This window comes from Bos indicus x Bos taurus, chromosome 9 (genome assembly GCF_003369695.1).
Source record: "Bos indicus x Bos taurus breed Angus x Brahman F1 hybrid chromosome 9, Bos_hybrid_MaternalHap_v2.0, whole genome shotgun sequence".
Taxonomy (NCBI): domain Eukaryota; kingdom Metazoa; phylum Chordata; class Mammalia; order Artiodactyla; family Bovidae; genus Bos; species Bos indicus x Bos taurus.
The window spans coordinates 44,766,870-44,791,433 of NC_040084.1; the positions used below are offsets into that span (position 1 = coordinate 44,766,870).

The window sequence follows — 24,564 nt, forward strand, 5'->3', positions numbered from 1 at the left end:
ATGGCACCCTACTCCAGTATTCTTGCCTGGAGAATTTCACAAACAGAAGAGTCTGGTGGGCTACAGTCCCTGGGATTGCAAAGAGTTGGACATGACTGAGCAACTAACACACACACACAACAATAGACCAGGTAGGAGACAAGGTGGCCTGGACTAAAGTGTAGACTTTGGACATGGGGAAAATGTGTTTGGAATACACCTGGGAAGTAGACTGAACAAGACACAGGGATTGCATGTGTAGGGGAGAGAGTAAGGGACACATCGAGGATGACTCTGAAATTTCAAATCTGTGCAGCTGGAATCATGTATCAAGTTGTTGGCAGTGGGTTGGGGAGGACGTGTTTGAAAGGAAAACTGTTTGGGGCCTGTCGTTACCTTTTCATACGGGTGATGATGTCAGGTATGGTGTTAGATACTTGGGTCTTATGGTCAAAGGCTCGGAGTGATAAATATGGGCACCTTCAGCATTAGTATGCTGGTTAAATCCAGGGCAGGAACTGGATCACATGAAAGAACATGTCAAGAGTGGAGAAGGCTCACAGCTGAGCCCTGAGGAGCCCCACATCTAGGGATTAATTAGAGGAGGAAGAGCCAGCGAAGAGCTGGAGAAGAAGCAGCCAGAGGTGCAGGAAAGCTAGCAGACTGTGGACCAGGTAGACCAGGAAGCCAAGGAGAGAAGATGGAAAGGTGGGGGTGGCGGGCAACATGGTGTGCTTAGTTGGTCAATAAGGAAGAAAGAGGAGTTCTTGGATTTGACGAGCTGGGTTCACTAATAATCCTGACAGGAGCACTTGCAGTGAGCAGTGGGTTCAGAATAGTGGCTGGTGAGGGTGTATTGAGAAAGAGGAGACAGGACATATATGGTGTTCATATGCAGGTGGTCCCCGACTTGCGATGGTTTGACTAGATGATGCTGTGAAAGTGATACACATTCGGTAGAAACTGTATTTTTAATTTTGAGCTTTTCCTGGGCTAGTGATGTGCAGTAGGATATTCCCATGTGATGCTGGGCAGAGGCAGAGAGCCTCAGCTCCAGGCAGTTGGGTGATCATGGGCTAAACAACCAATGCACTTACAACCATGCTGTACCCATACAGCCATTCTGATTTCTACTTTCAGTATAGTACTCAATATATTATATGAGGTATTCAGCCCTATTGTAAAATAGACTTTGTGGTAGATGATTTTGCCCAACTGTAGGCTAATGTATAAGTTAAGCATGTTTAAGGTAGGTTGGGCTAATGTATGATGTTTGGTAGGCTAGGTATATTAAATGCATTTCAGTTTACAATGTTTTCAGTTTATGATGGGTTTATCAGGATATAGCCCCATTGTAAATTGAAGAAGACTTAGTATTGATTTCTTAGGGGGTGGGTGTTATTGAGGGATTGGGGGATTAGTTCTGTTGTCATGTTACTTTGTATTGCATTACTTTCTTAATTGCAACAATCCTTACATTTTAAATGTCTAAAATATAATGCTTTAAAAGTTTAAATGTTTAAAAAGTTTTTTTGGGAAAAATAATCCCTGATAGGCTAACTGAACATCTCTGACTTTTAATAGCCGTGGTTCATATCTTTCCACTCTCTTTCTCCTTCTCTAGTCTACTTTTTCAAATTTGTCATTTTCTTTCTGTAGAATAACTTGTACTGCTGTGCTTAAAAAGCAAATCAATCAAAAAAATTAGCTTTTAATTTTTTAAGACATTTGCAAACAGAGCCTGTTGAGGCAGTCCAAGCACAGGTTGGAAAATAATTTCCAGACACAGAGTATTGCAGAAAGGAGTGAGTTTATTAAGAACAAAGAGCAGAGATAAAGTGGGCACTGCAAGTGCAGCAGACCGACAACTCCTGACAGGCCAGGGAGAGTCAACAGTTTTTGTGGGTTAATAGCCAATTTTTATAGCCTCAAGACAAAGGAAATTCCTGCTGGAAGGTTGGTGTTAGGTGATTGCTTGGGGTGCTGTAGAGTGCTTACTGAAGTGGGCGTCTTTGTCTAATTGGGAGTCAAGAAGCTTGTTAGTGATTATCAGAGTGATTATTGAGGCAACGGTTACAAAGGGGCTCAGTCAGCCTCAGAGATGTCCCTGATTCTGGACTCCACCTCTGTGGCCCTGGGGACAGGACTCAACAGAGCCTTGTATAGTTTTCATGGCAGTGAATTAAGGACCAGGGAGAAGGTATGAGAGGAGAGGAAATGCAGAACCATGTGTATATGGTCTTGAGAAGTCCAGTGGCTTGAGGTGGTGGTCAGTGACATGTTATTAAGGTGGGAGAAACCAGACTATTCTGGTGTGTCGATGGGTTGGCTCCAGTAGGAAGGGAACCACCAAAGGAGCCGAGTTCTTGAGGAGGTGAGGTGATCCCAAGCCCTGGTGGGGGACTGGCCTTCCCAGAAGGAGAGAGGTTTCCTCTGTTCCACCAGGAGGCAAGGATGAGAGCGCATGTGTGAGAGTGCCTGGGGGCTTTAGAATGGCGACTCCCAGTACCAGCTCCCCACTTTCCTTCTGTGAGACCCCCTTAGGCCCCAAATTCCACATCTTCTCACCTTTTTCTTTTTTTCTAAACAATTTTTGAGTTTCAACTCAAAAAAGTAGTTTTAAAATTTTGAAAAATGTGCATTTTTTATATATTCAGTTTAGGAGTGGAAAGACTCACATACCGTGTGTTAGGATTTTCTACCAATGACGAATGTATTCCTTCCTAATTGCTCCTTTCTCTATCAACAGGGATAGGCTAGACCATTGCAGGGAACAGGGCCCTCCAGAATCTCAGGAAATCTCCTGCTGTCAACTGACAGCCTGGGCTCCCTGCAGACCCTGCCTGGAGAGCCTCCCCACCCAAAGCATGGCTGTCCCTGTGGCACAGAGGGGACGTGTATCACACACATGCTGGGCCATGCTGTAATGGCCAGATTGCTTTTGTCTACTAGCGTTACCTCCCACTCCAGCCACAGACTGTTGGCCAGCACCATGTCCTGAGGACAGACCAACCTCAGAGTGGCAGACAGCCAAGGCTACCTTCTGTGTGCTGTGAGGAGAAAGAATAGAGCAGGGGACTCATCCTGCAGAGGACACCACACTTTCCTCCCCAGCGAGGGCAGAGCAGGCCTCCATGCATCCAGCCTCATCCTTTGACTACACACCTAACGTGCTATCAACTAGAAATCCATTCTGTTATTTTTAAGTTTTCCTTTTTCCCAAATATTTTCTTCAGAAATCCAAACAACTCTGGAAAACCTAGTGATTGGTCACCTTTTTTTCCTCTAAGGACCTTTACTGTTTTCTCTGCTGGACTCAAAATTGTAGGAGAGATTGTATCCTGAGCACACTGTTTTATTATTTTAAGATTTTTAAAATGTGGACCATTTTTAAAGTCTTTATTGAATTTGTTACAATATTGCTTCTGTTTTCTATTTTGGCTTTTTGGCTCCCTGACCAGGGATCAAACCCACCCCCCTTGCATTGGAAGGTGAAGTGCTAACCATTGAACTGCCCAGAGAAGTTCCACACTGTTTTTAAAGTAATGTTTATTTTCCTACTTTACTTAATAAAGAACATATAGAACTTCCAATCCAAGCTTCTCCATGGCCTGAGCTGCTGGTAACTGCAGTCCGAGCTGTGCAGCCTTATCTCACTAGTCTCTGCTTCCCATTGGGCCTCTCACAATTCTGCCTGTAGCTCCTGGGTCTCCATTGCTCCTCTGTGGACTCATTTATATCCAGGAACTTGGATTGGGCCCACAGTTCTCGGATGCCAGGGTCTCTGAGAGGAGGGCAGGATGACACTGGGCCCAGGCAGGGAAGCAGACAGGGGCTGGTGGCAACTCGTGACCCCCTCAGTTGCCTTGCAGCGTCACCAGGCACTGGCCTGTCCTCTTTCTCCTTAATTTTTCATTCCATTCACTCCAGCCCTTCTTTGCCCCCTGCCTTTTTGTCCTAACCTCAGGCCTCTTCCTTCTCCCTGCCCACCCACCCCGAGAGCTGGAGCCCCTCCGTGGCTGTTCTCTCCACAGCGGCCACTGGGCTGGCCAGTGGCAGGGGGCATCTGTGGGAGACGAAACTCTGCTGGATTGCCCCTAACATGGCACCTTTCATCAGTGGGAGAATGCAAGTGTAATCTAGCCAGAGTCTTCCCTTGAGGTGAACATGTTACCCAACAGGATTGAGTGTTCGGGGTGGTATCAGCTTGGCTGAATGACTGATGCTATTACTGGTACCACTTTGAGCAGAATTCCTGGCTGGGGTCAGTGTGAGCAGGCAGGGCAGCCAGTGCTGCAATCAGTGGTCAAGAAAGGTGACTCTTTGCTATTGTTACACAGGTTAACATAGTTTCTTATTAAATATGTCCCTTATGATTATAATGCCCACAGACCCCCACGGCACGGCCTCTGCTCTCTCCTCTTCGTCCGCTCAGATGCTGTCAGACCAGCCCCTCGCTTGGCTTGTGTGTGTATGCATTCCCATCCCGGCCCCCAACGCTCCTCCCCTCCCCAGTCCCTCATTCAGCCTCACAGAACTGATGAGAGACCCCATCCACCTCCATCCCATGTAAGACAGCGGCTCTCCTTCTCCTGGTCCCAGGTCTGGCCTGTTCCTTCTCCACTGCACTGCCCCCCAGCTGACGTGATCTTTTCATCTGTTCCTGTGTTCATTTCTCTTAAGAAAGTGGTTTTCCCCACTGCTGTGTCCACAGAGCCCAGAGTAGATACATATAAATACTTGACAAATGAATGAGAGAGGCCACGATAGATGAAGCAGTGTTCAGTTATCTAGTTATCACGGCCAGAAACCTACACAATTGGAACGTTTCCTTTGTGTAAAGTTTCTGTGTTGGACCGTCCTGCTCTCCTCTCCTATGATAATTGGTTCTCTCCATTCAGAACCAATAAATAATGTCAGAAAATGAATATTTACTACCATTTGTACTGCTGTGAAATTTTCTGCCTGAGCTAATCTTTAAGAATATTTCAGGTCATAATCTGCGACAAAGCAGGAAATATCACTGCCTCTCCCTCTTAGAGCATCAAAGTAAATTTTTCTTTATATTTTCCTAGCACACATTTATTGTGTTGTTGTTGCCTGCTTACAAATGTCTGTGAATCTTTTAGACAAGTTGGGCAATAAAGAAAGCAATTCCACCAACGTGTAAATTCACTTGACCCATTCCTTGTTGTTTTATGAGGGTTTGTGATTACTTTGGATTTCTTTTTAATTACCTTTCCAGATTTTGGAAGCTAAATTTTCTTTAAGTGGTTTTGGCTCTTTTAGCTTGTTTTCTGAAGCAGCCTCTTATTTCATGCATTCAGTTTACCTTTCCTTTTTCACTTCTCAGCATTTTTATTGACTCGTGTATGTGGTTTCTATAAGGTCTTTCCATCCTGTGTTAGTCTATTCGAGGTCCCAGAAGACCCTGTGCCTCAGAGAAAAGCCGAAGGATGCTTAAGACAATTTTACTAATGCTGACTTAAATAAAACAGAATTTTCTAGTGAAGAATTGTAGTGAATATCTAGGAGTGATTAAGTGAATAGTTTGCTTCAGTAAATAAAAATAATTGTTCCCCAAACATTTATTAAGCAACTATCATGTATCCGACAGTGCTGGGAATATAAGGAAAGACAGTTTACTAGAGAAATGGGGATGTATTCAAAGAGTTTTAGCAGTCTGATTTCAGTTGATTGCAGGTGCAGTGGCAGCCCAGAGGGGGAGCATTGAAACTGTTCCTGGGAAGAAGGCTTCCTGGAAAGGAACTGTGGGCAGAGGAGAAGGGTGCTGGAGGGAGGAGAGCTCATCCACAGCACAGGTGTCTTCAGCACCACAGCTGGAGCCCAGACACACGAGATGAGCCTGGAAAAAGAGATGGGCCCAAACCCTTCAGGGTCTGGTGTGCACCCACATGGGTGAGGTTTTTATCCTGGGGAGCCTTTCACAGGGCCTGTGCCAGATGTACATGGGGCATCTGCCAGCTGCTCAGAGAATTAGCGTCAGGAGTCAGGCAGAGGCACAAGGGCCAGCGTGGGGTGGTGGATGAACCCATGGACTCAGCTTGAGCACCCCAGCAGTGTGCCTAGAAGGGACAAGAGGAGCAAAGTTTCAAGGGCGCTTTAAGGTTTATCGGACAGGAGGTGGGGGAGGTAGGGAAGAGGAGCCAGGAAAGCTTGCATCACGGTGGAAAAGTTCCCAAGAAAACGATGTGGTCTTGTAGGAAAGCAGAGTGGCCATGGGTTGGGCAGTGTCGGGATGGCCCGTGAGCATCTGGTGGTGAGAGCAGGCAGCCGCAGTCAGGTAGCAGTGGCCCGGAGAGGCTGTGAGTGGAGCCTGTAAGCGCCGCGGCTTCCAGAGGAGTGAGGGGTCTCTGAAGAGTTTTGGGCTTTGTGTGTTAATTACTAGGCAGTAGAGACATTACATAGAGCTCACTAAATTTTTACACTCAGCAGGCAGGCTTCATAACCAACTTTTCTGCACACACAGCCCTGATGCTTCGTAACCATCAAATGTTCCCCATCCAGCATCCTACCTGGCATCTGCCATCAGTACAACATGATGTTCTTTTCTAGATCTTCCATGAATATGATTCAGTTATCCATCTTAAGCTTTCCTTTTTGTTAGACTTCGATTTTCATGGCCTTGATAATGGGTGATAATGAAAAGGTGTATGTGTGTTTGTGTGTGTAATCAAAGGTATATCATTTCCACATTTTAAAATGAATAGACAAGATCATTCTTCCATGGTAGTGCTGGGGTATATAAGGTAGTGAGAAGCATTTCATAGCCATCAAGAAAAAAAAAAAAATTATAGACAGTTTCACTGATACAGATTTTTGCTGTTGTGCTGCACAGATACAAAACAGTTCATACGGCCACGTTTAGAACCGAAAGCAAAGAAGAATTGGTGCTTGTCTCTTCACAGTAGGATTTCTGAACTTTGTGATTTGCCTTCGTTTTTCTTCCTTCCTCGTTTCTGGCCCCTGGTGAGAGTAGCTGTTTGTCATGCTCCTCTAAACCTCTGATCTGTTCCTTCTAATTGACCGTCTCTTTACAGCCCGCCCAGGCCAGCGCGAGTCTACTGCTGACCCCACACGTCCCAGTGGGGGAGTGAAATGCACTGTGCTCTGAGCTTCCTAATGATTGTTTTTTAGGCAACACGAAATCATCCATGATGGTTTGTTTGTTTGTTTTTTGCCTCTTACTCACCTGAGGGGCCTGTTTTGGTGATCTACATTTGTATTGTCTGAGAGACTCGAGGAAGAAGTAGATCAGAGTGTAATAGCAGTATTGGATGTATCCAACAGAAACTTGCATAAATGTCTTTGTGCTCGTGGATTTTACTTCCAAATTCACCTTTTCAGTATTCCGGTCATTCATTTTTCTGCAACAGAGTTATTTTGTGTGCATTTGTTCTTCACAGTGTTGTGCTGTATCTCAGTTTCTCCCGGGATGTACAAACGAAAAATGATAATTGGGCTGTTGTGCCAGCTTCCTGGTTCTGGGGCTTCTGCCAACGCTGTCCTTGATTGAGGACCACCCTTGGCTTTGTGCAGGTTATTCCATCCCCCACCCCACATCCACCCCTGCCTCTGCAAACTGCTTGACTGCAAAAACAACACTCCCTTTTCTCCTCTTTAACATCTGTCTCTCTTTAATATTAATAGTTCACACTTTTAAGGATGCATAACTGCCAGCCACAAATTGTTAAGCTATGCAGTTCTTTTCTGCTCTATTACTGAACAGTCTGGCGGGAGTTTGCCTTTTCAACATTGGTTATTAATTTTATTTTTCTAGTGCAATAAAATAAATAAGTGGTCTGCTGTAGGTGTGAGTTAATGAGGATTTGAAATGGATTTCAAGCATTCTTGTTGAGTGCTTATGATGCAGGTGTGATCTCATGAGTCAATTACCAGAACCAAACAGTTCAAGAGCCATAAAGCTCACCCACCATGGCATTACTAAATTAATAGATTAACAGCTACAAATAGGAAAATGTCAGATGTTAAATATTTTTCATCAGTAATCAGTTGGAAGTTTGGGGTCCCTTATCTATGCTTATACAGTCTCTAAAGTACCTCAGCCAGAGTTAATTTCTGTTTTATTACTTCTCAGCTTATAAGCATTTTAATGCCAGATTGCTATTTGTTTGTTTTTTTAATTTGTATTCAATTTATTTAAAAGCAAAACAAAATAGTTCACCCATTTCTCCCACCCCCCACCTCTGGCAACCACCAGTCTGTTCTCTGAAGCTGTGAGCTTAATTTTTATTTTCTTAGATCTCTTTGATAACAGATCATATGGTATTTGTCTTTCTCTGTATGAGTTATTTCACTTAGCATACTGTCCTCAAGGTCCATACATGTTGTGGCAAGATTCGTTCCTTTTTATAGTTGAATCATATTCCCCCTGTGTGTGTATGTGTGTGTGTGTGTATCTCACAATTTCTTTGTTCATTTATCTGTTGATGGACACTTAGGCTGTTTCCATATCTTGGCATAGGGGTACATATATCTTTTTAGTATTTTCACTTTCTTCAGATAAATACTCAGAAGTGGAATTGCTACATGATATGGTAGTTCTATTTTCAATTTTTTGAGGAACTTCCATATCATTTTCCATAATGGTTGCACCAGTTTATATTTCTACCAACAGTACACAAGAGTTCCCTTTCTCCACATCCTTGCCAACACTTGTTATTTCTTGTGTTTTTGATAATAGCCATTCTAACAAGTAAAGTGATATCCCATTGTTTTGATTTTCATTTCCCTGACAGTTAATGGTGTTAAGCATCTTTTCACGTACCTGTTGGCCATCTGTATGTCTTCTTTGAAACAAAAAAAATGTCTATCCAGATCTTCTTCCCATTTTTTAATTGGATTATTTGGGTTTTGCTATTGAGTTGTATGAGTTTTTTACATATTTTGGAGAGTAGCCCCTTATCATGTACATGATTTACAGTTATTTTCCCTCATTCAGTAGGTTGCTTTTCCCTTTGTTGAAGGTTCCCTTTGCTGTGCAGAAGCTTTTGGGCTTGATGTAGTCCCACTTACTTATTTTCACTTTTGTTCCTTTTGCTTTTGGTGTCATATTAAAAAAAATCGTCATCAAGAGTCATGTCAAGAAACTTACATCTATGTTTTCTTCTGGAAGCTTTATGGCTTCAGGTATGATGGTCAAGTGTTTATTTTGAATTAATTCTGGTTTAGAGTGTAAGATAGTAGTCCATTTTCATTTTCTTCTGCATGTGGCTGTCCAGTGTTCCCAAACCATTTATTGAAGAGACTGTCCTTTATTGTATATTCTTGGCTCCTTTGTTATAAATTAGTTGACTATATGAGCATGAATTTATTTCTGGGTTCTCTGTTCTGTTACACTGATCTATGTGTATTTTTAGGCCAGTTCCATACTGTTTTGATTACTATAGCTATATAATATAGTTTGAGATCTGGACATATGATTGCCTCCAGCTTTGTTCTTTCTCAAGATTGCTTTAGCTGTTTAGGTCTTTTGTAGCTCCATACAAATTTTGGATTTTTTTTTTTCCATTTCTGTGAAAAAAATACCATTGGGTTGTTTTTTTTTTTTTTTTAATAGGATTGCATTGAATCTGTATACTGCTTTGGGAAATACAGATATTTTAACAATATTCTTTCAATTCATAGACATAGAATGTCTTTCCATTTGTGTGTTCTTAATTTCTGTTTCTCACAGTTCATTATTAGTGTAAAGAAACATAACAGATTTTTGTGTACTGGTTTTATATCATGCCACTTTACTTCTGAATTAGTTCTAATAGTGTTTTGGTGGCGTCTTTAGGGGGTTTGTATATATGATATAGTGTCATCTGCAAACAGTGACAGTTTTACTTCTTCCTTTCCAATATGGATACTTCTTTTTCTTGCCTAATTGCTCTGGCTAGGACTTCCAATATTATGGTGAATAATAGTGCCAAGAATGGGTATCCTTGTCTTGATCCTGACCTTAGAGCTTTCAGCTTTTTCCTATTGAGTATGATGTTAGCTGCAGGCTTGTTGTATATATAGCCTTTATTATGTTGAGGTTTGTTCCCTCTATACCTGCTTTGTTGAGAGTTTTTATTATAATACTGATTTTTTTCAAATGCTTTTTCTTTATAAGATTTTTATCCTTCATTTTGTTAATCACACGGACTGATTTGTGAGTAGTGAATCATCCTTGCATCCCTAGAATAAATTCCACTGGATTGTGATATATGGTCTGTTCAGTATATTGTTGATCTCAGTTTGCTAATATCTTTTAATGAACTGGCACTTAAAATACTTTTTCTTGTATTTTATTGAAGCATAGAGTCCAGTGTGAGCATTCACTTGTGCATTTATCCAGCCTTTGTTTCAAAGAGCCTACTGTACTCTGGGCACAGATGTTAGGTATAGATGTAAACTGGTGCACAGCCTCAGAAGGGAGATGCATGAGGGCACAGTCGTTGTGCCCTTTGAGGATTCAGGAGGAGCTGTTGCGGAAGGGTCAGAGGATTTGCTAATTCCTTGTTTAGAGTAGCTAGGAGCATGGAGTCTGTAGTCAGACAGCCCCGGTTCAAATCCCGATTCCATCACTTATGAAATATATGACTTAGACTAGTTACTTCTCTGTGACTTCCCTAAAAAATATCAGTATTCATGATACAGACTTAATGTCTGAATTAAAATCAGGAAATATTTATAAAGTCCTTAGAGTAGTGCTTGGTACATGGGGAAAACATTATATATATATGTGTTTTAAACAAATCAAGTAAAATATATAATGTATATTTTGACCAAAGTAAAGACTAAAGAAAAGTATTGTGAAAAGTATAGAAACTGGCAAGCATTTTAATATTTGTTCTTAAATGTATGGAAAGTTTAGTTTATAGTTAGCTTGTATAGGAGTTTACTATTACTGGGTTCTATCTCCAGAAACTTGAACATCTATCCCCTGCATTTTCAGCTATTTTGACTTTCTCAGGTAGAGAAGTTTCTAAATGAAATGATCTGCCATATGTGCTGTTGTCTTTTCTCATTATTGGACATACCCAACAAAGGTTGAACCTTCATGAGATGTAGCTTTGGGGATGCCTGCATTGGGTAGGAGTGTGGATGGGGGTAAAACAAGTGAATTCCTAAGAGCCAATGATGTTTTTTTTTAAGTCATACTTTAGTCCATATGAGCTTCCCTGGTGGCTCAGGTGGTAAAGCGTCTGCCTACAATGTGGGAGACCTGGGTTTGATCTCTGGGTTGGGAAGATCTCCTGGAGAAGGAAATGGCAATGCACTCCAGTATTCTTGGCTGGAGAATCCCAAGGACAGAGGAGCCTGGTGGGCTACAGTTCATGCTTGGGGTCGCAAAGAGTTGGACACAACTGAGCGACTTCACTTTCACTTTCACTTAGTCCATGGATGTGACATTGAGGGCAGGGGCCTGGAGAAATGGCAGTTTCTTTGGAGAAGATAGCTGGAAATGATTCACAAAGGTTGAAAGGAGAAAGTAGACAGTTTCAGTTGCTGGTCTCAAACGTGGGCTCCATTTTGTAGACAGTGGAGAGTCATTGCATGTTTTCAGTAGGGGAGTGACCTGGATTAAGAGGAGCATTAGTTTTGATCTTGAGGAGATTAATATGGGAACAGGTATCCAAAGACTGGAAACAGGAGTCCTGTTGAGAGACAAGGCCGCCACGTGGATAGGCGGGGATAGGTGAGATGATGTGTGAGAGGCACCCAAGATGACTTTGAACCTCTGAAACCGAGGCAGGCTGGCAGAATCAGAGTGTTTAATATGCAGTTCTAGCTCATTTAGTCATTCAACAAATGCTTATTGAACATACCCACTGCAGTGCTTGTAAGCCCCCGAGGATGACTGATCATGCTGCTTTCATGAAGAATGAAACACACATGCCTCCTGCATGCAGCCTAAAGACCATTGTGGTGAGCCTCATTATAGGGCACTGTATGCATTCTGTGAGAGGACTGTGGGAACAATGCCGGTTAGAAAAACAGAAGCTGCTTTCTCTGAACCATTCAGTTAGAAGGTCCTTCACCGTCAGACATTTTATGAAAATGTTTGTGTGTTTGCCCTGACCACAAGGAGATCAGGGCAATGGAACTGAAGGTAGGTTTTATGTTCTGCAAACAAGTCATAGCTCCTGTCTTTTCACCTTAAAATACCTGACTACCTCTAAACTGGGGCTCCCCAGGTGGCTCAGTGTAAAGAATCCACCTGCCAGTGCTGGAGATGCAGGTTTGATCCCCTGGAGTAGGAAATGGCAACCCACCCCAGTATTCGTGCCTAGGAAATCCCATGGGCAGAGGAACCTAGCAGGCTGCAGTCCATGGGGTCACGAAGAGTCGGACACGCCTGAGCACACATGCACTTACCTCTAAACTGTAAGCACTCATCAAAGTGTCATGTTCCACTCGTGACTCCACTGCTGTCTGTCTGTCCTCAGGTTTAGAACCTTCCACTTTCTATTTCACTTCTTGCTGTAGTTTGAGACTGGGAATAGGTCTCTTGCTCCAAGGAATAGGTGGCCAAGCCTTTGAGAGCTGGTATGTTTCTGCAGAAATCATGTGTGTAGCACTTAGCAAGAAATGTCCCCAAAATTATAATAGATCTTTAAATAGAACGATTTTGCGATCACTGAGGTGCTCTATGGAAGGTTTTAAAATCTCCAGTGTCATAAAAATGTCCACCCATCCTTTGGAAAGCAGAGTAAAGAAATGTGGAATAAACACTTCCCCTAATATTTCCTGCCCGAAGGTGATTCAGACTCCTCCCCACTCCTCCAAAGTTAAAAGTCTGGAGAAGAGATAGGATTACATGCTTCGAATGTCAGGTTAGTATTTTTAACCCGAGCCCAGCACAGAAATGTGCAGCACCTTCCAAAGTCCTTTGTATACTTGCTTTACAAGCTAGTCCAGGCAGAGAGGTTGCCTTCTGCCCAGTTCTTTGAGTGTGTCTTGCTTCCTGTTCGTGTTGAGCGTGGAATTTCTGAGCAGCTCTGCTGCTCATCACATGTATTTGCCACACTTAGCACAGGCACACAAGTGGCCTCTGTCAAGTCTGATGAAAAGGGAAGCTCAGCACCCTTTTATGAACATTCTCCTTTCAACCTGTCAGGCTCTAAAATTAGATAGGAGTTGCTATCACCAGACGTTCTTCTCTGTGGAGGGCTTGCCCTTTACAGTTTTCCTTCATCTTCTGTGGATGAGCACATTCCATTACCAGTGATAATGAGCGTCCTGGTGTTTGGCTCACAGAGCACCGAATCTGCACCAGGTTCACTGTGGGGGTGAAGATTGTGTGGGGAACTTAAATGGCTGCACATGTTTGAATATGTTAGTAAAACTGATCTTACTACTAACTGTATTATCTCCAGAAAAGTAATCATTTCAGCACAGAGAGCTGATCTTTTCATTCTCTTGAAGAACAGTAATGTTCCCTTCATTTGTAATGTTCACTTGCTCCTCCTTTTCCTTTAAAGGAAGATGTTTCTATTTATCTATTATATGAAACCAGATCCATGTGTGAAGGCACCTGTGGTCCAGGGTAAAACCACCTTCTATCTGGCAATGCCTCTGCCCAGTCACTCTGACAGTAGAGATGGGTCATTTCTGACATTTCCTCTCTTTTCCTCAAGAGTTTTTTAATTTAAAAGATTCAGCTCAAGATCTGTGAGCTCTCTGTTAAACAATCATTCCCTAGAATAATGGTTTTTAATATGCAAAATTAGAAGCTGCTTTAAATTGATTACTTAGCAGTAGGGTTTTCTTATGGTTCTCTCAAGCATTGTTTCCTTTCTGAAGTGAATTTGCCTTTTACTATTGAAACTGAGTTTTTTAGTAGACATAGTGAGATTTATATTATTGTGTAAATAATCTGTCCTCAAGGTTGTACACTGATGATTGTTTTGAGAAGGATCATCTTTCCAAGCAGACTTATTCTGCTTAAAACAGACATAATAAACAATAACCCCTATAACTGGAATAAGGCTTTTGACATGCTTCAGTAAGTCTCCTTTTCAAGAGGGTAACAAAAACAAAAAAGCAATAGAAAGCACAATACCTTTGCCAGAATATTTGTCCCTTGGATTCCCTGCTGCTGCTGCTAAGTCGCTTTAGTCATGTCCGACTCTATGCTACCCCAGAGATGGCAGCCCACCAGGCTCCCCTGTCCCTGGGATTCTTCAGGCAAGAACACTGGAGTGGGTTGCCATTTCCTTCTCCAATGCATGAAAGTGAAAAGTGAAAGTGAAGTCGCTCAGTTGTGTCCGACTCCTAGTGACCCATGGACTGCAGCCTACCAGGCTCCTCCATCCATGGGATTTTCCAGGCAAGAGTACTGGAGTGGGGTGCCATTGCCTTCTCCATTGGATTCCCTAGAGTCTAGTAATCATTGTCCTGGGGGTGGGAAGAATCTATGACAAAGTTTCTAATAGTTGCAAAATTGGGGGTAATTACTTACAATGAAGTAATAGCTTGAAGTGAATTACTTTGTAACAGAGTAGAAGAAACTCTGGACCAGGGACTTGGTGGTAATTTTATATAAACTGGCAGTGTTACCTTGGCTGGTACTTTATGGATCTTGGGTTTGTCCTTTGTAAAATAAGATAGGGTGTCCCACTAGATGAGGTCCCAGAATGACAGTCTCTCCTTGTATCTGAAACAGTTTGAATCCCCAGAATTTGGGGTGATCACCTTGATCACCCAGGGCTGAGAAAAAGCTGACACCAACTTTCTTTCCCAGGCAGCACAGTGTTGTGACTACTTGAAAATACCCATCTCTGTCCTCTATCAAGAAATAGCTTGGACTTCCCAGAGAATGTGATTCCTTATTGCTCGGTTGTGCACATGTTCTTGGTTTCAAATGTAGACTAACACCATTATGTTGCTGTGAGAGTCTCCAAAATGAAGTATATAAATTTTAAAGGAGAGGAACTCAGAATTTAGGAAGGAAGCTTTCTAAAGTCAGTGTCTGATCAATCTTTGGTCGGCTTACTAATGTCTAGAACTAACTGTGGCTTTAAACTGCTGTCATGATGTTTCTTTTTCATCTGTGGGGTCCCTGATGAAGGTGTGTATCAAAATGCCTAGTCCCTCTTAGTGGTCTCATGGGTGCTTCCAAAGACATTCTTAGATTCTTCAGTGGTGCTAGTGTCTGTAAAGGTGGACAGGTGTGCCAGGGGAAAGACCTGGTGCTAACGTTGGTGTCACAGGCTCCTGGTTGAACTGGATCTGTCGCATGAACCATTTGCTCTGCTGCTGACGGGAACGGGGAAGACCCATCACGTGATGAGCTGTGGGCCCTGGATGACAGACAGACCTTTTCTGTTACTCAAGTGGATGTCTGCTGGATCCTCTGTGAGCACTTTGTTGTCCTATCCGTTAAGGGTTCCTTTATGGCTTTGGCATTCCATCAAAGGGCTGTGCCCACAGTGGACAAAAAGAATGGATGTGGGTTGTCAGCTTGCTCTCATTTGGTTACAGTTATGAGGGGAAAAAGTAAGTCTCTTTGCTTTTTAGCTTGAACCTGGGTGTTGTTGCAGCAATAAACTACCGAAAATAGCCTATGGGTTCAAGCTTCAGCAGTTGCCTCCTCATCAAGCACTAATGGCTTTTGTAGCACATAAATATATAAAGTGCAGTATGGTCGTTGTATGTTACTAATAGTAGTTCGAGGTTTGTACTGCTCCTACCATAGCTTCACTGTAGCTAGTGAGAGGAGCCAGGAATACCAGGTGGGTTTGAGGCTAGTGTGGCAGAGGTTCTGAGCAGGGTCACCATGGCGAGGAGGGACCTGAGAAGAGAAAGGACTGAGTGCCTGCCTGGGTGTGGGGTTCTTGGTACAAGATTGTGATTCTGAGAGCTGGCAGTCGGGTGGCTGAGGAGACAGTGAATGAAGAGACGGCTGCTCCCAGCTGAAATGAGAGAGCCCTGAAGAGGCACCTGAACAAGCTACACCTAGAGCACGTGGCCTCGGAGACGTAGACAGGCCGAGGCCACGTGAGGTCTCAGCCCTCAGCGGGGCGCACCCTGAGGGCCTTTCTGATCACAGGGACCTGCAGATGGGGAGGTGGAGGTCCCTAGCACAGCAGTTTACTGGAGCTCTCTGAGATGGCACGTGGGGGGTTTGCAGAGAGAAAAGAACACCACATATAGAAAAGTGCAAAACAGCAGCATTTGGCAGCAGGAAGAAGAGCTAGTAATGGATCAGTTAGAAAGGTTGAAAAAGAATTAGATACTCCACACAGGAAGCCAAAGAAGTAGTTGCCAGATAGGAGTCAAAACGGATAAGGCCTGGGAAGATCCCAATTTGAACATGGCATTTCTAAACAATGGGAAAAAGAACTACTCTTTATTAAATGGTGTATAATAGTTGACTATTTGGGGAAAAGTAGTTAGATACCAGACTATATGTAAAAACAAACTTCATTTGGATTATAACTATAAATGTAAAAAATTCACAATGAAAATATAGTTGGGATGATGGAGTCCTATCTATACATGTGCTATCTGTCTATATTCAAGATACCACAAAGAAACTTTAAAAACCAGCTATAGAGTGAGAGGAAATACAAACAAAATATATGGCAGGAAAAAAGGTAAATACCCTTAATGTAAGAAGAGTGTCTGTTAATTGATCAGAAAAGAAAGCACACTAAAAGGGTAGGCATACTTTGTTCTCTGAGGAAGAGATATAAAATGACCAATAAACAGACGAAAATGTTTGCTAACTTAAAAACTGAATCTTAAAACAATGATAGGATAATGTTTGCCTACTAGGCCAACAAAAATTAAAATCCATCTTAACATCAACTACTAATAAGAAATTGACACTGTCATTAGGAGCTTAAGCTGACACACCAGCTTTAGAGAATTAGTTGCCAGAATCTATTGAGTTTTTAAAAATTGGAATATAGTTGATTTACAATGTTGTGTTTCTTCCTGCTGTATGGCACAATGAATCAGTTATACATATACATGCAGCCACTCTTTGGGTCATATAAGTCATTACATAGTATTAAGTAGAAGCAGAGTAGGTCCTTATTAGTTATCTATTTTATATATAGTGTATGTATATGTCAGTCCCAGTCTCCCAAGTTATCCCTTCGCCCTTTTTCCCTCTGGTAATCAGAAGATTGTTTTCCACATCTATAACTACTTCTAATCTGTAAATGAGTCTATTTGTCTCTTTTTTTTTTTTTAGATTCCACATATAAGCAGCATCATACAATATTTGTCTTTCTCTGACTTACTTCACTCAGTATGACAGTCTCTGCTGCTGCTACTGCTGCTGCTGCTGCAGCTTCATTCAGTATGACAGTCTCTAGGGTCATCCATGTTGCTGCAAATGGCTTTTCATTCTGTTTTATGGCTGAGTAGTATTCCATTGTGTTTATGTACCATGTCTTCTTTATTCATTCCTCTTTCGATGGACATTTTGGTTATTTTCATGTTTCGCTATTGGAAATAGCGGTGCAGTGAACATTGGAGTGCACCTTCTTTTTGAATTCTCGTTTTCTCCAGACAGATGCCCAGGAGTGGGATTGCTGGATCATATGGTAGTTCTGTTTTTAGTTTCTTAGGAAACCTCCATACTGTTCTCCATGGTGACTGTACCAATTTACATTCCCACCATCAGTGCAGGAGGTTCCCTTTCTCTATACCCTCTCTAGCATTCATTGTTTATAGATTTTGTTGACATGGCCATTCTGACTGCTGTGAGGCAATACCTTATTGTAGTTTTCATTTGCATTTCTCTAGTAATTCATGATGTTGAGCATCTTTTCATGTGCTTTTTCAGCCATCTGTATGGCACAGACCACCCGTGGGGGTCTTACTCTGTTCTCCCTGCCACTGACCAGTTGCTGCTCTCTCCTCCAAAGCTCCCTGTGTGTCCCAGCTGGTCTCCCCGCTGGTGAGGAGGCTTCTCTGAGTGTGGGAACCTCTCCTCTCCTCCAGTTCCCCATCCAGGGGTGCAGGGTCTGTCTCACTCCCTTTTTTTCTTTCTTTCATCCTACCTGGTTGTGCAGGAATTTTTCTTGTCCTTTTAGCTATCTGAGGTCCTCTGCTAGTGTTCAGCAGGTGCTCTGTGAGAACTGTCTCATTTGTAGATGTATTCTTGATGTACTTTTGGGAGAGGCGAACTCCACATCTTCGTATTCTGCCACCTTGACTCTAATTTCTCTGTTAAATTTTTTAATGCATGTACACTTTGATCTAGCAATCTCATGTCTAAGAATATATCCTACAGAAGTCATAATATGAGTATATAATCCCTTTTATGTAAAAGGGATTTATTCCATCATTGCTAACAACAGAAAAAAAAATAGTCTGAATAGCTTTTAGTGAGCAAAATGGTTAAATAAGCTTGTTAAATGGTTGAATACAATGAAGTTTTTTTTTAGTGAAGTTTTAAGTCTATCTTATAAGGAAATGGCAGCCCAGTCCAGTACTCTTGCCTGGAGAATCCCATGGACGGAGGAGCCTGGTAGGCTGCATTCCATGGGGTCGCGAAGAGTCAGACACGACTGAAGCGACTTAGTAGTAGTAGTAGTATCTTAAAGCAGAGACATTACTTTGCCAACAAAGGTTCGTCTAGTCAAGGCTATGGTTTTTCCTGTGGTCATGTATGGATGCTTTTGAACTGTGGTGTTGGAGAAGACTCTTGAGAGTCCCTTGGACTGCAAGGAGATCAGCCCTGGGATTTCTTTGGAAGGAATGATGCTAAAGCTGAAACTCCAGTACTTTGGCCACCTCATGTGAAGAGTTGACTCATTGGAAAAGACTCTGATGCTGGGAGGGATTGGGGGCAAGAGGAGAAGGGGACGACAGAGGATGAGATGGCTGGATGGCATCACTGACTCGATGGACATGAGTCTCAGTGAACTCGGGGCGTTGGTGATGGACAGGGAGGCCTGGCGTGCTGCGATTCATGGGGTCGCAAAGAGTGGGACACGAGTGAGCGACTGATCTGATCTGATCTTAACCTGGAAATAATTCCATAATATATAGCTGACTAGGAAGAATCAGAATAAGTTTTATCCCAACATTCACCTGATTTTATTATGTACCACCATTTAATAATAACCTGTGTATGTGAATATGTGTAAATAGATACGTCTCTATAAGCATGTGAAAACGTTCAGAAGGATCTACACCACTAGGGTGGAGGTACGGATGGAGAGGCAAAGGCAGAAACATTCACTGATGCCCTTTGAAAGGGCAGTGGTGGGGACAGTCCTGAAGGAGGCAGGCAGGTATGAGCTGTGGGTGTAGGTTACCATGGATATATTTGATCCAGAAAGAAGCAGGAGATAGAAATTTAGCTTGGGGGGCAGACAGGGTGGTGCAAAAGACTTGGGGCTTTGTTGTTGTTTTATAGGACAGAAGAAATTTGAATTTGTTTGTATGCCAAGGAAAAGGAGACAATACAAAAAGAAAAATTTGTGGTGATCAGAAAAGTGCAGTAGTAGTGAACTCTTCTGGGGTTCAGAGGGTGCATGAAGGTGGCAGAAGGTTTTTCAAGAATTCCAGCAGATGACTCCCATGAAGACAGGCAAAGCCAGATCCAAAGAGCAGCAGATGCAAATGGGTGGTGTTTGGAATGGAGGAAAATGGAAAACACTGGAAACAGCTACTCTGGAATTGATTAGAAAAAAGTGTAAGAAAGACATTTGGGAACGATATAGCAAGGACAAGTCAAGAAAAAAACACAAGTAATTCATTTATGTGGAAAGAAAAAAAGGCATAAGGTCAGAGCCCATGAGTTCAACTATTATTAATCTGTAATTAAGTGAATTGGCACTTCCTGAGTGCCCAGCAGCCCAGAGGAGGAAAAGGAACCCAGTTGGTTAGGTTAGAATTAGAGAATTTCAGGCATTAGTGATACTTTAAGGGTGACAAGCTGGGCAAGAAAACCCAAGGCAGGCTGACAGAGCCAGAGAGATATAAGGGACTAAATGTTGTAATGAAAGTTTTTTTGTTTTTTTTTAATTGAAGGATAATTGCTTTACAGAATATGGTTGTTTTCTGTCAAACCTCAACATGAATCAGCCACAGGTATGGGTATATATATATATAGCCCCTCCCTTTTGAACCTCCTTCCCATCTCCCTCCCCTTCCCACCCCTCTAGGTTGATATAGAGCCCCTGTTTGAGTTTCGTAATGAAAGTTTTTTTTAAAAGGAAAGAAAAAAGGCAGATACCTCAGGAGTAAGGAAGAGAAGGTAGAACAAGAACAAGTTGCAGTCACGGGGGAAATGAGTTCCTTTCAGAAGCGCTCCAGGTTCTCAGGGCCAAGGGATGGGTGTTTGCAGTACCTGTCGACTTGACTCTGGAGATGTTAAGTCCATGACAGAAGGAATTAACCAGGTCGTATTCATCTGTATGTCTCAGCACAGTGCTGGGCACATAATGGACATGCAGCAGGTATTTGAAAGAACAAGTGGATAGGGTGTGGTGGCAGCAGAGATCAAGCCTATAAGGCATCCAGGCAGGACAGGCGCACCCAGTCACTGAAAGAAAATCACTAGTCACTAAAGAAAATCACAGGGGAACTGGGCCAAGAGAAGTAGAGTCTCAGATTGAATTGTCAAGGACTGTGGGAAAATACCTCGTTGTGGTTGATGTAACTGAGGAGGCTAGAGGGGATGATACAAGTCAACAGCGTGACTAGTTTTTTGAGCCTAGATCCACCTGCATCAGGAGAGCCAGCAGATGTGCTAAATCTGCAGATTTGGGCATCCACCCCACACCGTGGGGTCTGAATTCCTGGGAATGATGCCTAGGAAACAGCATTTTTAACATGTTTATGCCAGATGCTTGAGTGATTGAAGTCGCTCACTCGTGTCCAACTCTTTGTGACCCCATGAACTGTAGCCTACCAGGATCCTCCATCCATGGGATTTTCCAAGCAAGAATACTGGAGTGGGTTGCCATTTCCTTCTCCAGGGGATCTTCCCGACTCAGGGATCAAACCTGGGTCTCCCACATTGTAGGCAGACACTCTACCATCTGAGCCACCAGATGCTTAGGTCTAACCGATAAAGTTCAGGAACCACGAGTGTAGATTCTGAGGTGGCGCTTTTTGATTGGGCCGGGTTTGGAAAGAACAAGGAAATGAGGAGCTTCTCCTCATTACTGAGCAGATCTACAAAGAAAATACCCACAAAGCCTCTGAAAGAAAAGTTTTGAATGAAGTGGCTTCAGGAGGAATCACTTGCCATTCCATAGATGGAAATGGCATAAAATACTGCTCTGTGTCTATATAGAGAAATTTGAAAAAACCTGTATACATATATATTAAGTGTGTATGTTCCAGTCTGAACTAACCTTCTTTAAGGAGTTGTCTTGAAGATGATATTGTTGTAACCATCCTCGCAGTGCTCTTTCACTTTGGGACAGTGTTTACAATGTTGTTATTTTAACATGTGAACCATAGCAGCTTAAAGCTTGGGTATATTCTTTGCAGCTACAGGCATAAGGGAGCCTTTGTGCTTTGGATTGTGTTCCTTTGTCCTGGAAACAGATGGAAACAGACCAGTTCAGGCACTGGAAATCCTCCTGCAGGTGGTAGCAAAGAGGAGGGTCTGAGAGCTTAGTGGGGACAGAGGTGCACCAGTCCAGCTGACTGGTGCGGAGGGGCCGCGGCCTGAAGAGAGCTCAGTTGGACCAAAGAGGGAATAGGTGCGGGGCTGGGGTTGGAGGGTAGGTGGGAAGTTGGGAGGCAGCTGTATTCGTTAAAGTAGAATCACGTGAGACCGTTCGCTCCCCGATGCGGCTGCCTCTGTGCTTAGTTTACTCCTGATCGAGGGCCCTGTGTGTTAGAGCGTTACCCCAGTCCATCCCTTGTTCCTCTGCCGCTGCATTTACTTGTCCTGCCCACACAGGTACTTTCTATTAGGGGCTGCTGACTGGCACTCAGTAACTTTACATAAGACTCTGTCCTGTTGAATGATTTTGAACTCTGCAGTGTTTTCTCCATGATTCCTTAATGACCAAATTTACGTATTCTCTCAGTATTTCTCTCCAAAGTCAGAAGCAAATGCTTGTTATACTATTTCTTGGCAGGTTCTAAACAAACAACCAGACTTGCAAGCATTAATTGTGAGCCTGTAGTGCCTTTCTCCAAATCTGCCTCGACTTCCCCCTCTCCCCTGCCCACCCCTCACTCTTTGGCACCTTTCTACAGTAGAACCGCTACCTTAAAAAGCTTTGGATAGACTATGGCTCCAAGCTACAGTGACTGCAGACATATGTGTCTTTGTGTCTTACTGTTTGAATAGCATTTCACGTTCTCTTGCTAACCTTTTTCTCTTATTCCTTTTACCCAAAATGTAATGAATCTAGAAACGTTAACTGAACTTGCCTGAGTATGTCCAGATTCAAGGTTTGATGAGCCTTCATTATCAATACTGGAGAAAGTGTCATTGTTTAATCAAAACAATAGGATTTCTGTGTTGTTCCTCATCTACTCTATAAAGCTCACACGCATTTTGTTGTTGCTAACATTTATTTAGTAGTTGAACATAGAAAAATGAAGAAGAGTTGAGTGTCTTAACATTTAAAGAGGAGGTTGAATATAAACTGTCTCTCCTAGAGAAATTGTCTTCCTCAATTGGACTGTTTGGCAGAAGAGCCAAATCTGACTTTCCAGCGCTAGGGGGATGCTCACGAGCAGAGAACTGAATGCCTCTTCTCTTAGTTGGGCCTCGTGGAGACCCTAAGAGGTGGGCATGACAGCCACATTTTAGGGATAAAGAAATAAGGCTGAGAACAGACAACTTGCCTGGGGTCACCTAGCTTTTGATAGTGAATAAGAATTCAAAGTCAAGTCTGCCTGAGTTCACTGCTCCACACTGTCTCCATAAAAACTGAAATAGATTTGTCATCACCTAGCCCTTTAGTGGTACTGGATTTTCACTGTGCCACTCTGCGTCTTAAAGAATTTACTACCTACTTTTCCCATGTAAAAGTATTCAAGTGCTTACTCAGGAATGTGAAATCTAACTACTCTGCTTTCTTTTTGTTCTAGATTTTCTACCCTAGCAAGGATGGTACAAAGATTCCAATGTTCATTGTGCATAAAAAGGGCATAAAATTGGATGGTTCTCACCCTGCTTTCCTATACGGCTACGGTGGCTTCAACATATCTATCACTCCCAACTACAGGTAAGCGTGGCACCTCTGTGTATCTGATCTTCTGCAAACAGTAGGAGAAGCCAGAGGCTGGTCTAGACTGTGTCTGCACCTGAACCCCCTTCCCTTGGTCTTTGTTCATTGTGTGTATTTATTAGGCCTGTTCTGTGTTGGGAGTTGAGATGAGTGAGGAAGTGTACTTACACGTTTTCTTTTCTGAGCCAGTGGATATGCTGGTAGTTTCAGCAGAGACCATCCAAGGTGTAGGAAAAATGTTGAAGGAAAGACCACGTGAGTGTCTGGTCTGATCACCTACCTCAGCTCTCCTTCCTGTGATCTTCAGCATCCAGAAAGTTAGCACCCAGACCATCCAGAGCCTCTGGCTGCTGAAGCCTGTCATTTCCCCAGTTACTGAAAGAAAGAATGATAAATTTCAGAAATAGTTTCAAAGAAAAACTAATTTCAGTTACAGCAAGCAGAGAAATAACCTCAGTACTAATACAGTTAGGGTCAGTGGAAAGAGAAGGAGAAAAACATAAAATCTAAATTTTGTAAAGAAGCTTTGTGCTATAGTTTCTTCTGTTTGTTTCTAGAAAACATCCTCCAGCCCTGGGCACTCCATTCTTATTTTCTGGTCTGTGTCCTTGATCTCTTCTCTCTCTCACATGCCTAGTTTAACATGTAAATCTCTGAGAAACCCGTGTAAAATTCATACTTCAGAAAGAGCTTTCTTTTTTCCAACTTAATTTGGAGAAAGATACTGGAAAAAATGGTGTAGCAGGAGCGAGTACTGGGTGCTCACATGAGGGCTGTGTCAGGTGGCTTGGCAGCGTTTTGTTTGCCAAGACAGTTGTTCAAAGCGAGGTATACTGAATGTTCATGAAAATGTCTGAGCTTTGCAGTTAATCAGTCAGAAGTTTTACATGACTTAAGTGAAATATGTACGCACTGGGCTCCCGTTCAGATGATACCACGTGTGGAGTGTCTTCAGGGTTGCGTGTGTGGTGGAGGCAGCCAGTGCGATCCTCGCCGGGCACTTCGTGGCAGTTAACCCTTTTACCGTCTCGCAGTGTGTCCAGGCTCATCTTCGTGAGACACATGGGTGGTGTCCTTGCAGTGGCCAACATCAGAGGAGGTGGCGAATACGGAGAGACGTGGCATAAAGGTGAGGCGTGTTCTCTGCAGAAACACAAATATGGCGCAGTCTGAGCTGAGGGGTTAGGAGCAGAAGAGACAAGACAGATGAAAAATAAGGATGCTTCCAGACACACTGCTGGCAGTACCCCCCCTTTCTAAATTGAAACTGTAGTTTCAGTGTCTGTTTAAATTAACAGCTCAGGCTTTTCACATTTTCCTTTGCAGTCTATTTTAATGAAGTACATGTTTTTCAGAAGCATCCCCTTCATACCATAATCAATTTTTTTAGCAATAT

At 42.8% G+C, this 24,564-nt stretch overlaps 1 protein-coding gene across 1 annotated transcript in view; it reads left to right on the plus strand.

Moving 5' to 3' along the window:
• Window positions 1–24,564, plus strand: part of PREP (prolyl endopeptidase) — a 132,511-nt gene that overhangs the window by 91,423 nt on the left and 16,524 nt on the right. Inside the window, exons 11-12 of the mRNA XM_027551311.1 lie at window positions 23,029–23,165; window positions 24,203–24,297. Coding sequence (XP_027407112.1) covers window positions 23,029–23,165; window positions 24,203–24,297 — 232 coding nt within the window. The remainder of the gene's footprint in view (window positions 1–23,028; window positions 23,166–24,202; window positions 24,298–24,564) is intronic.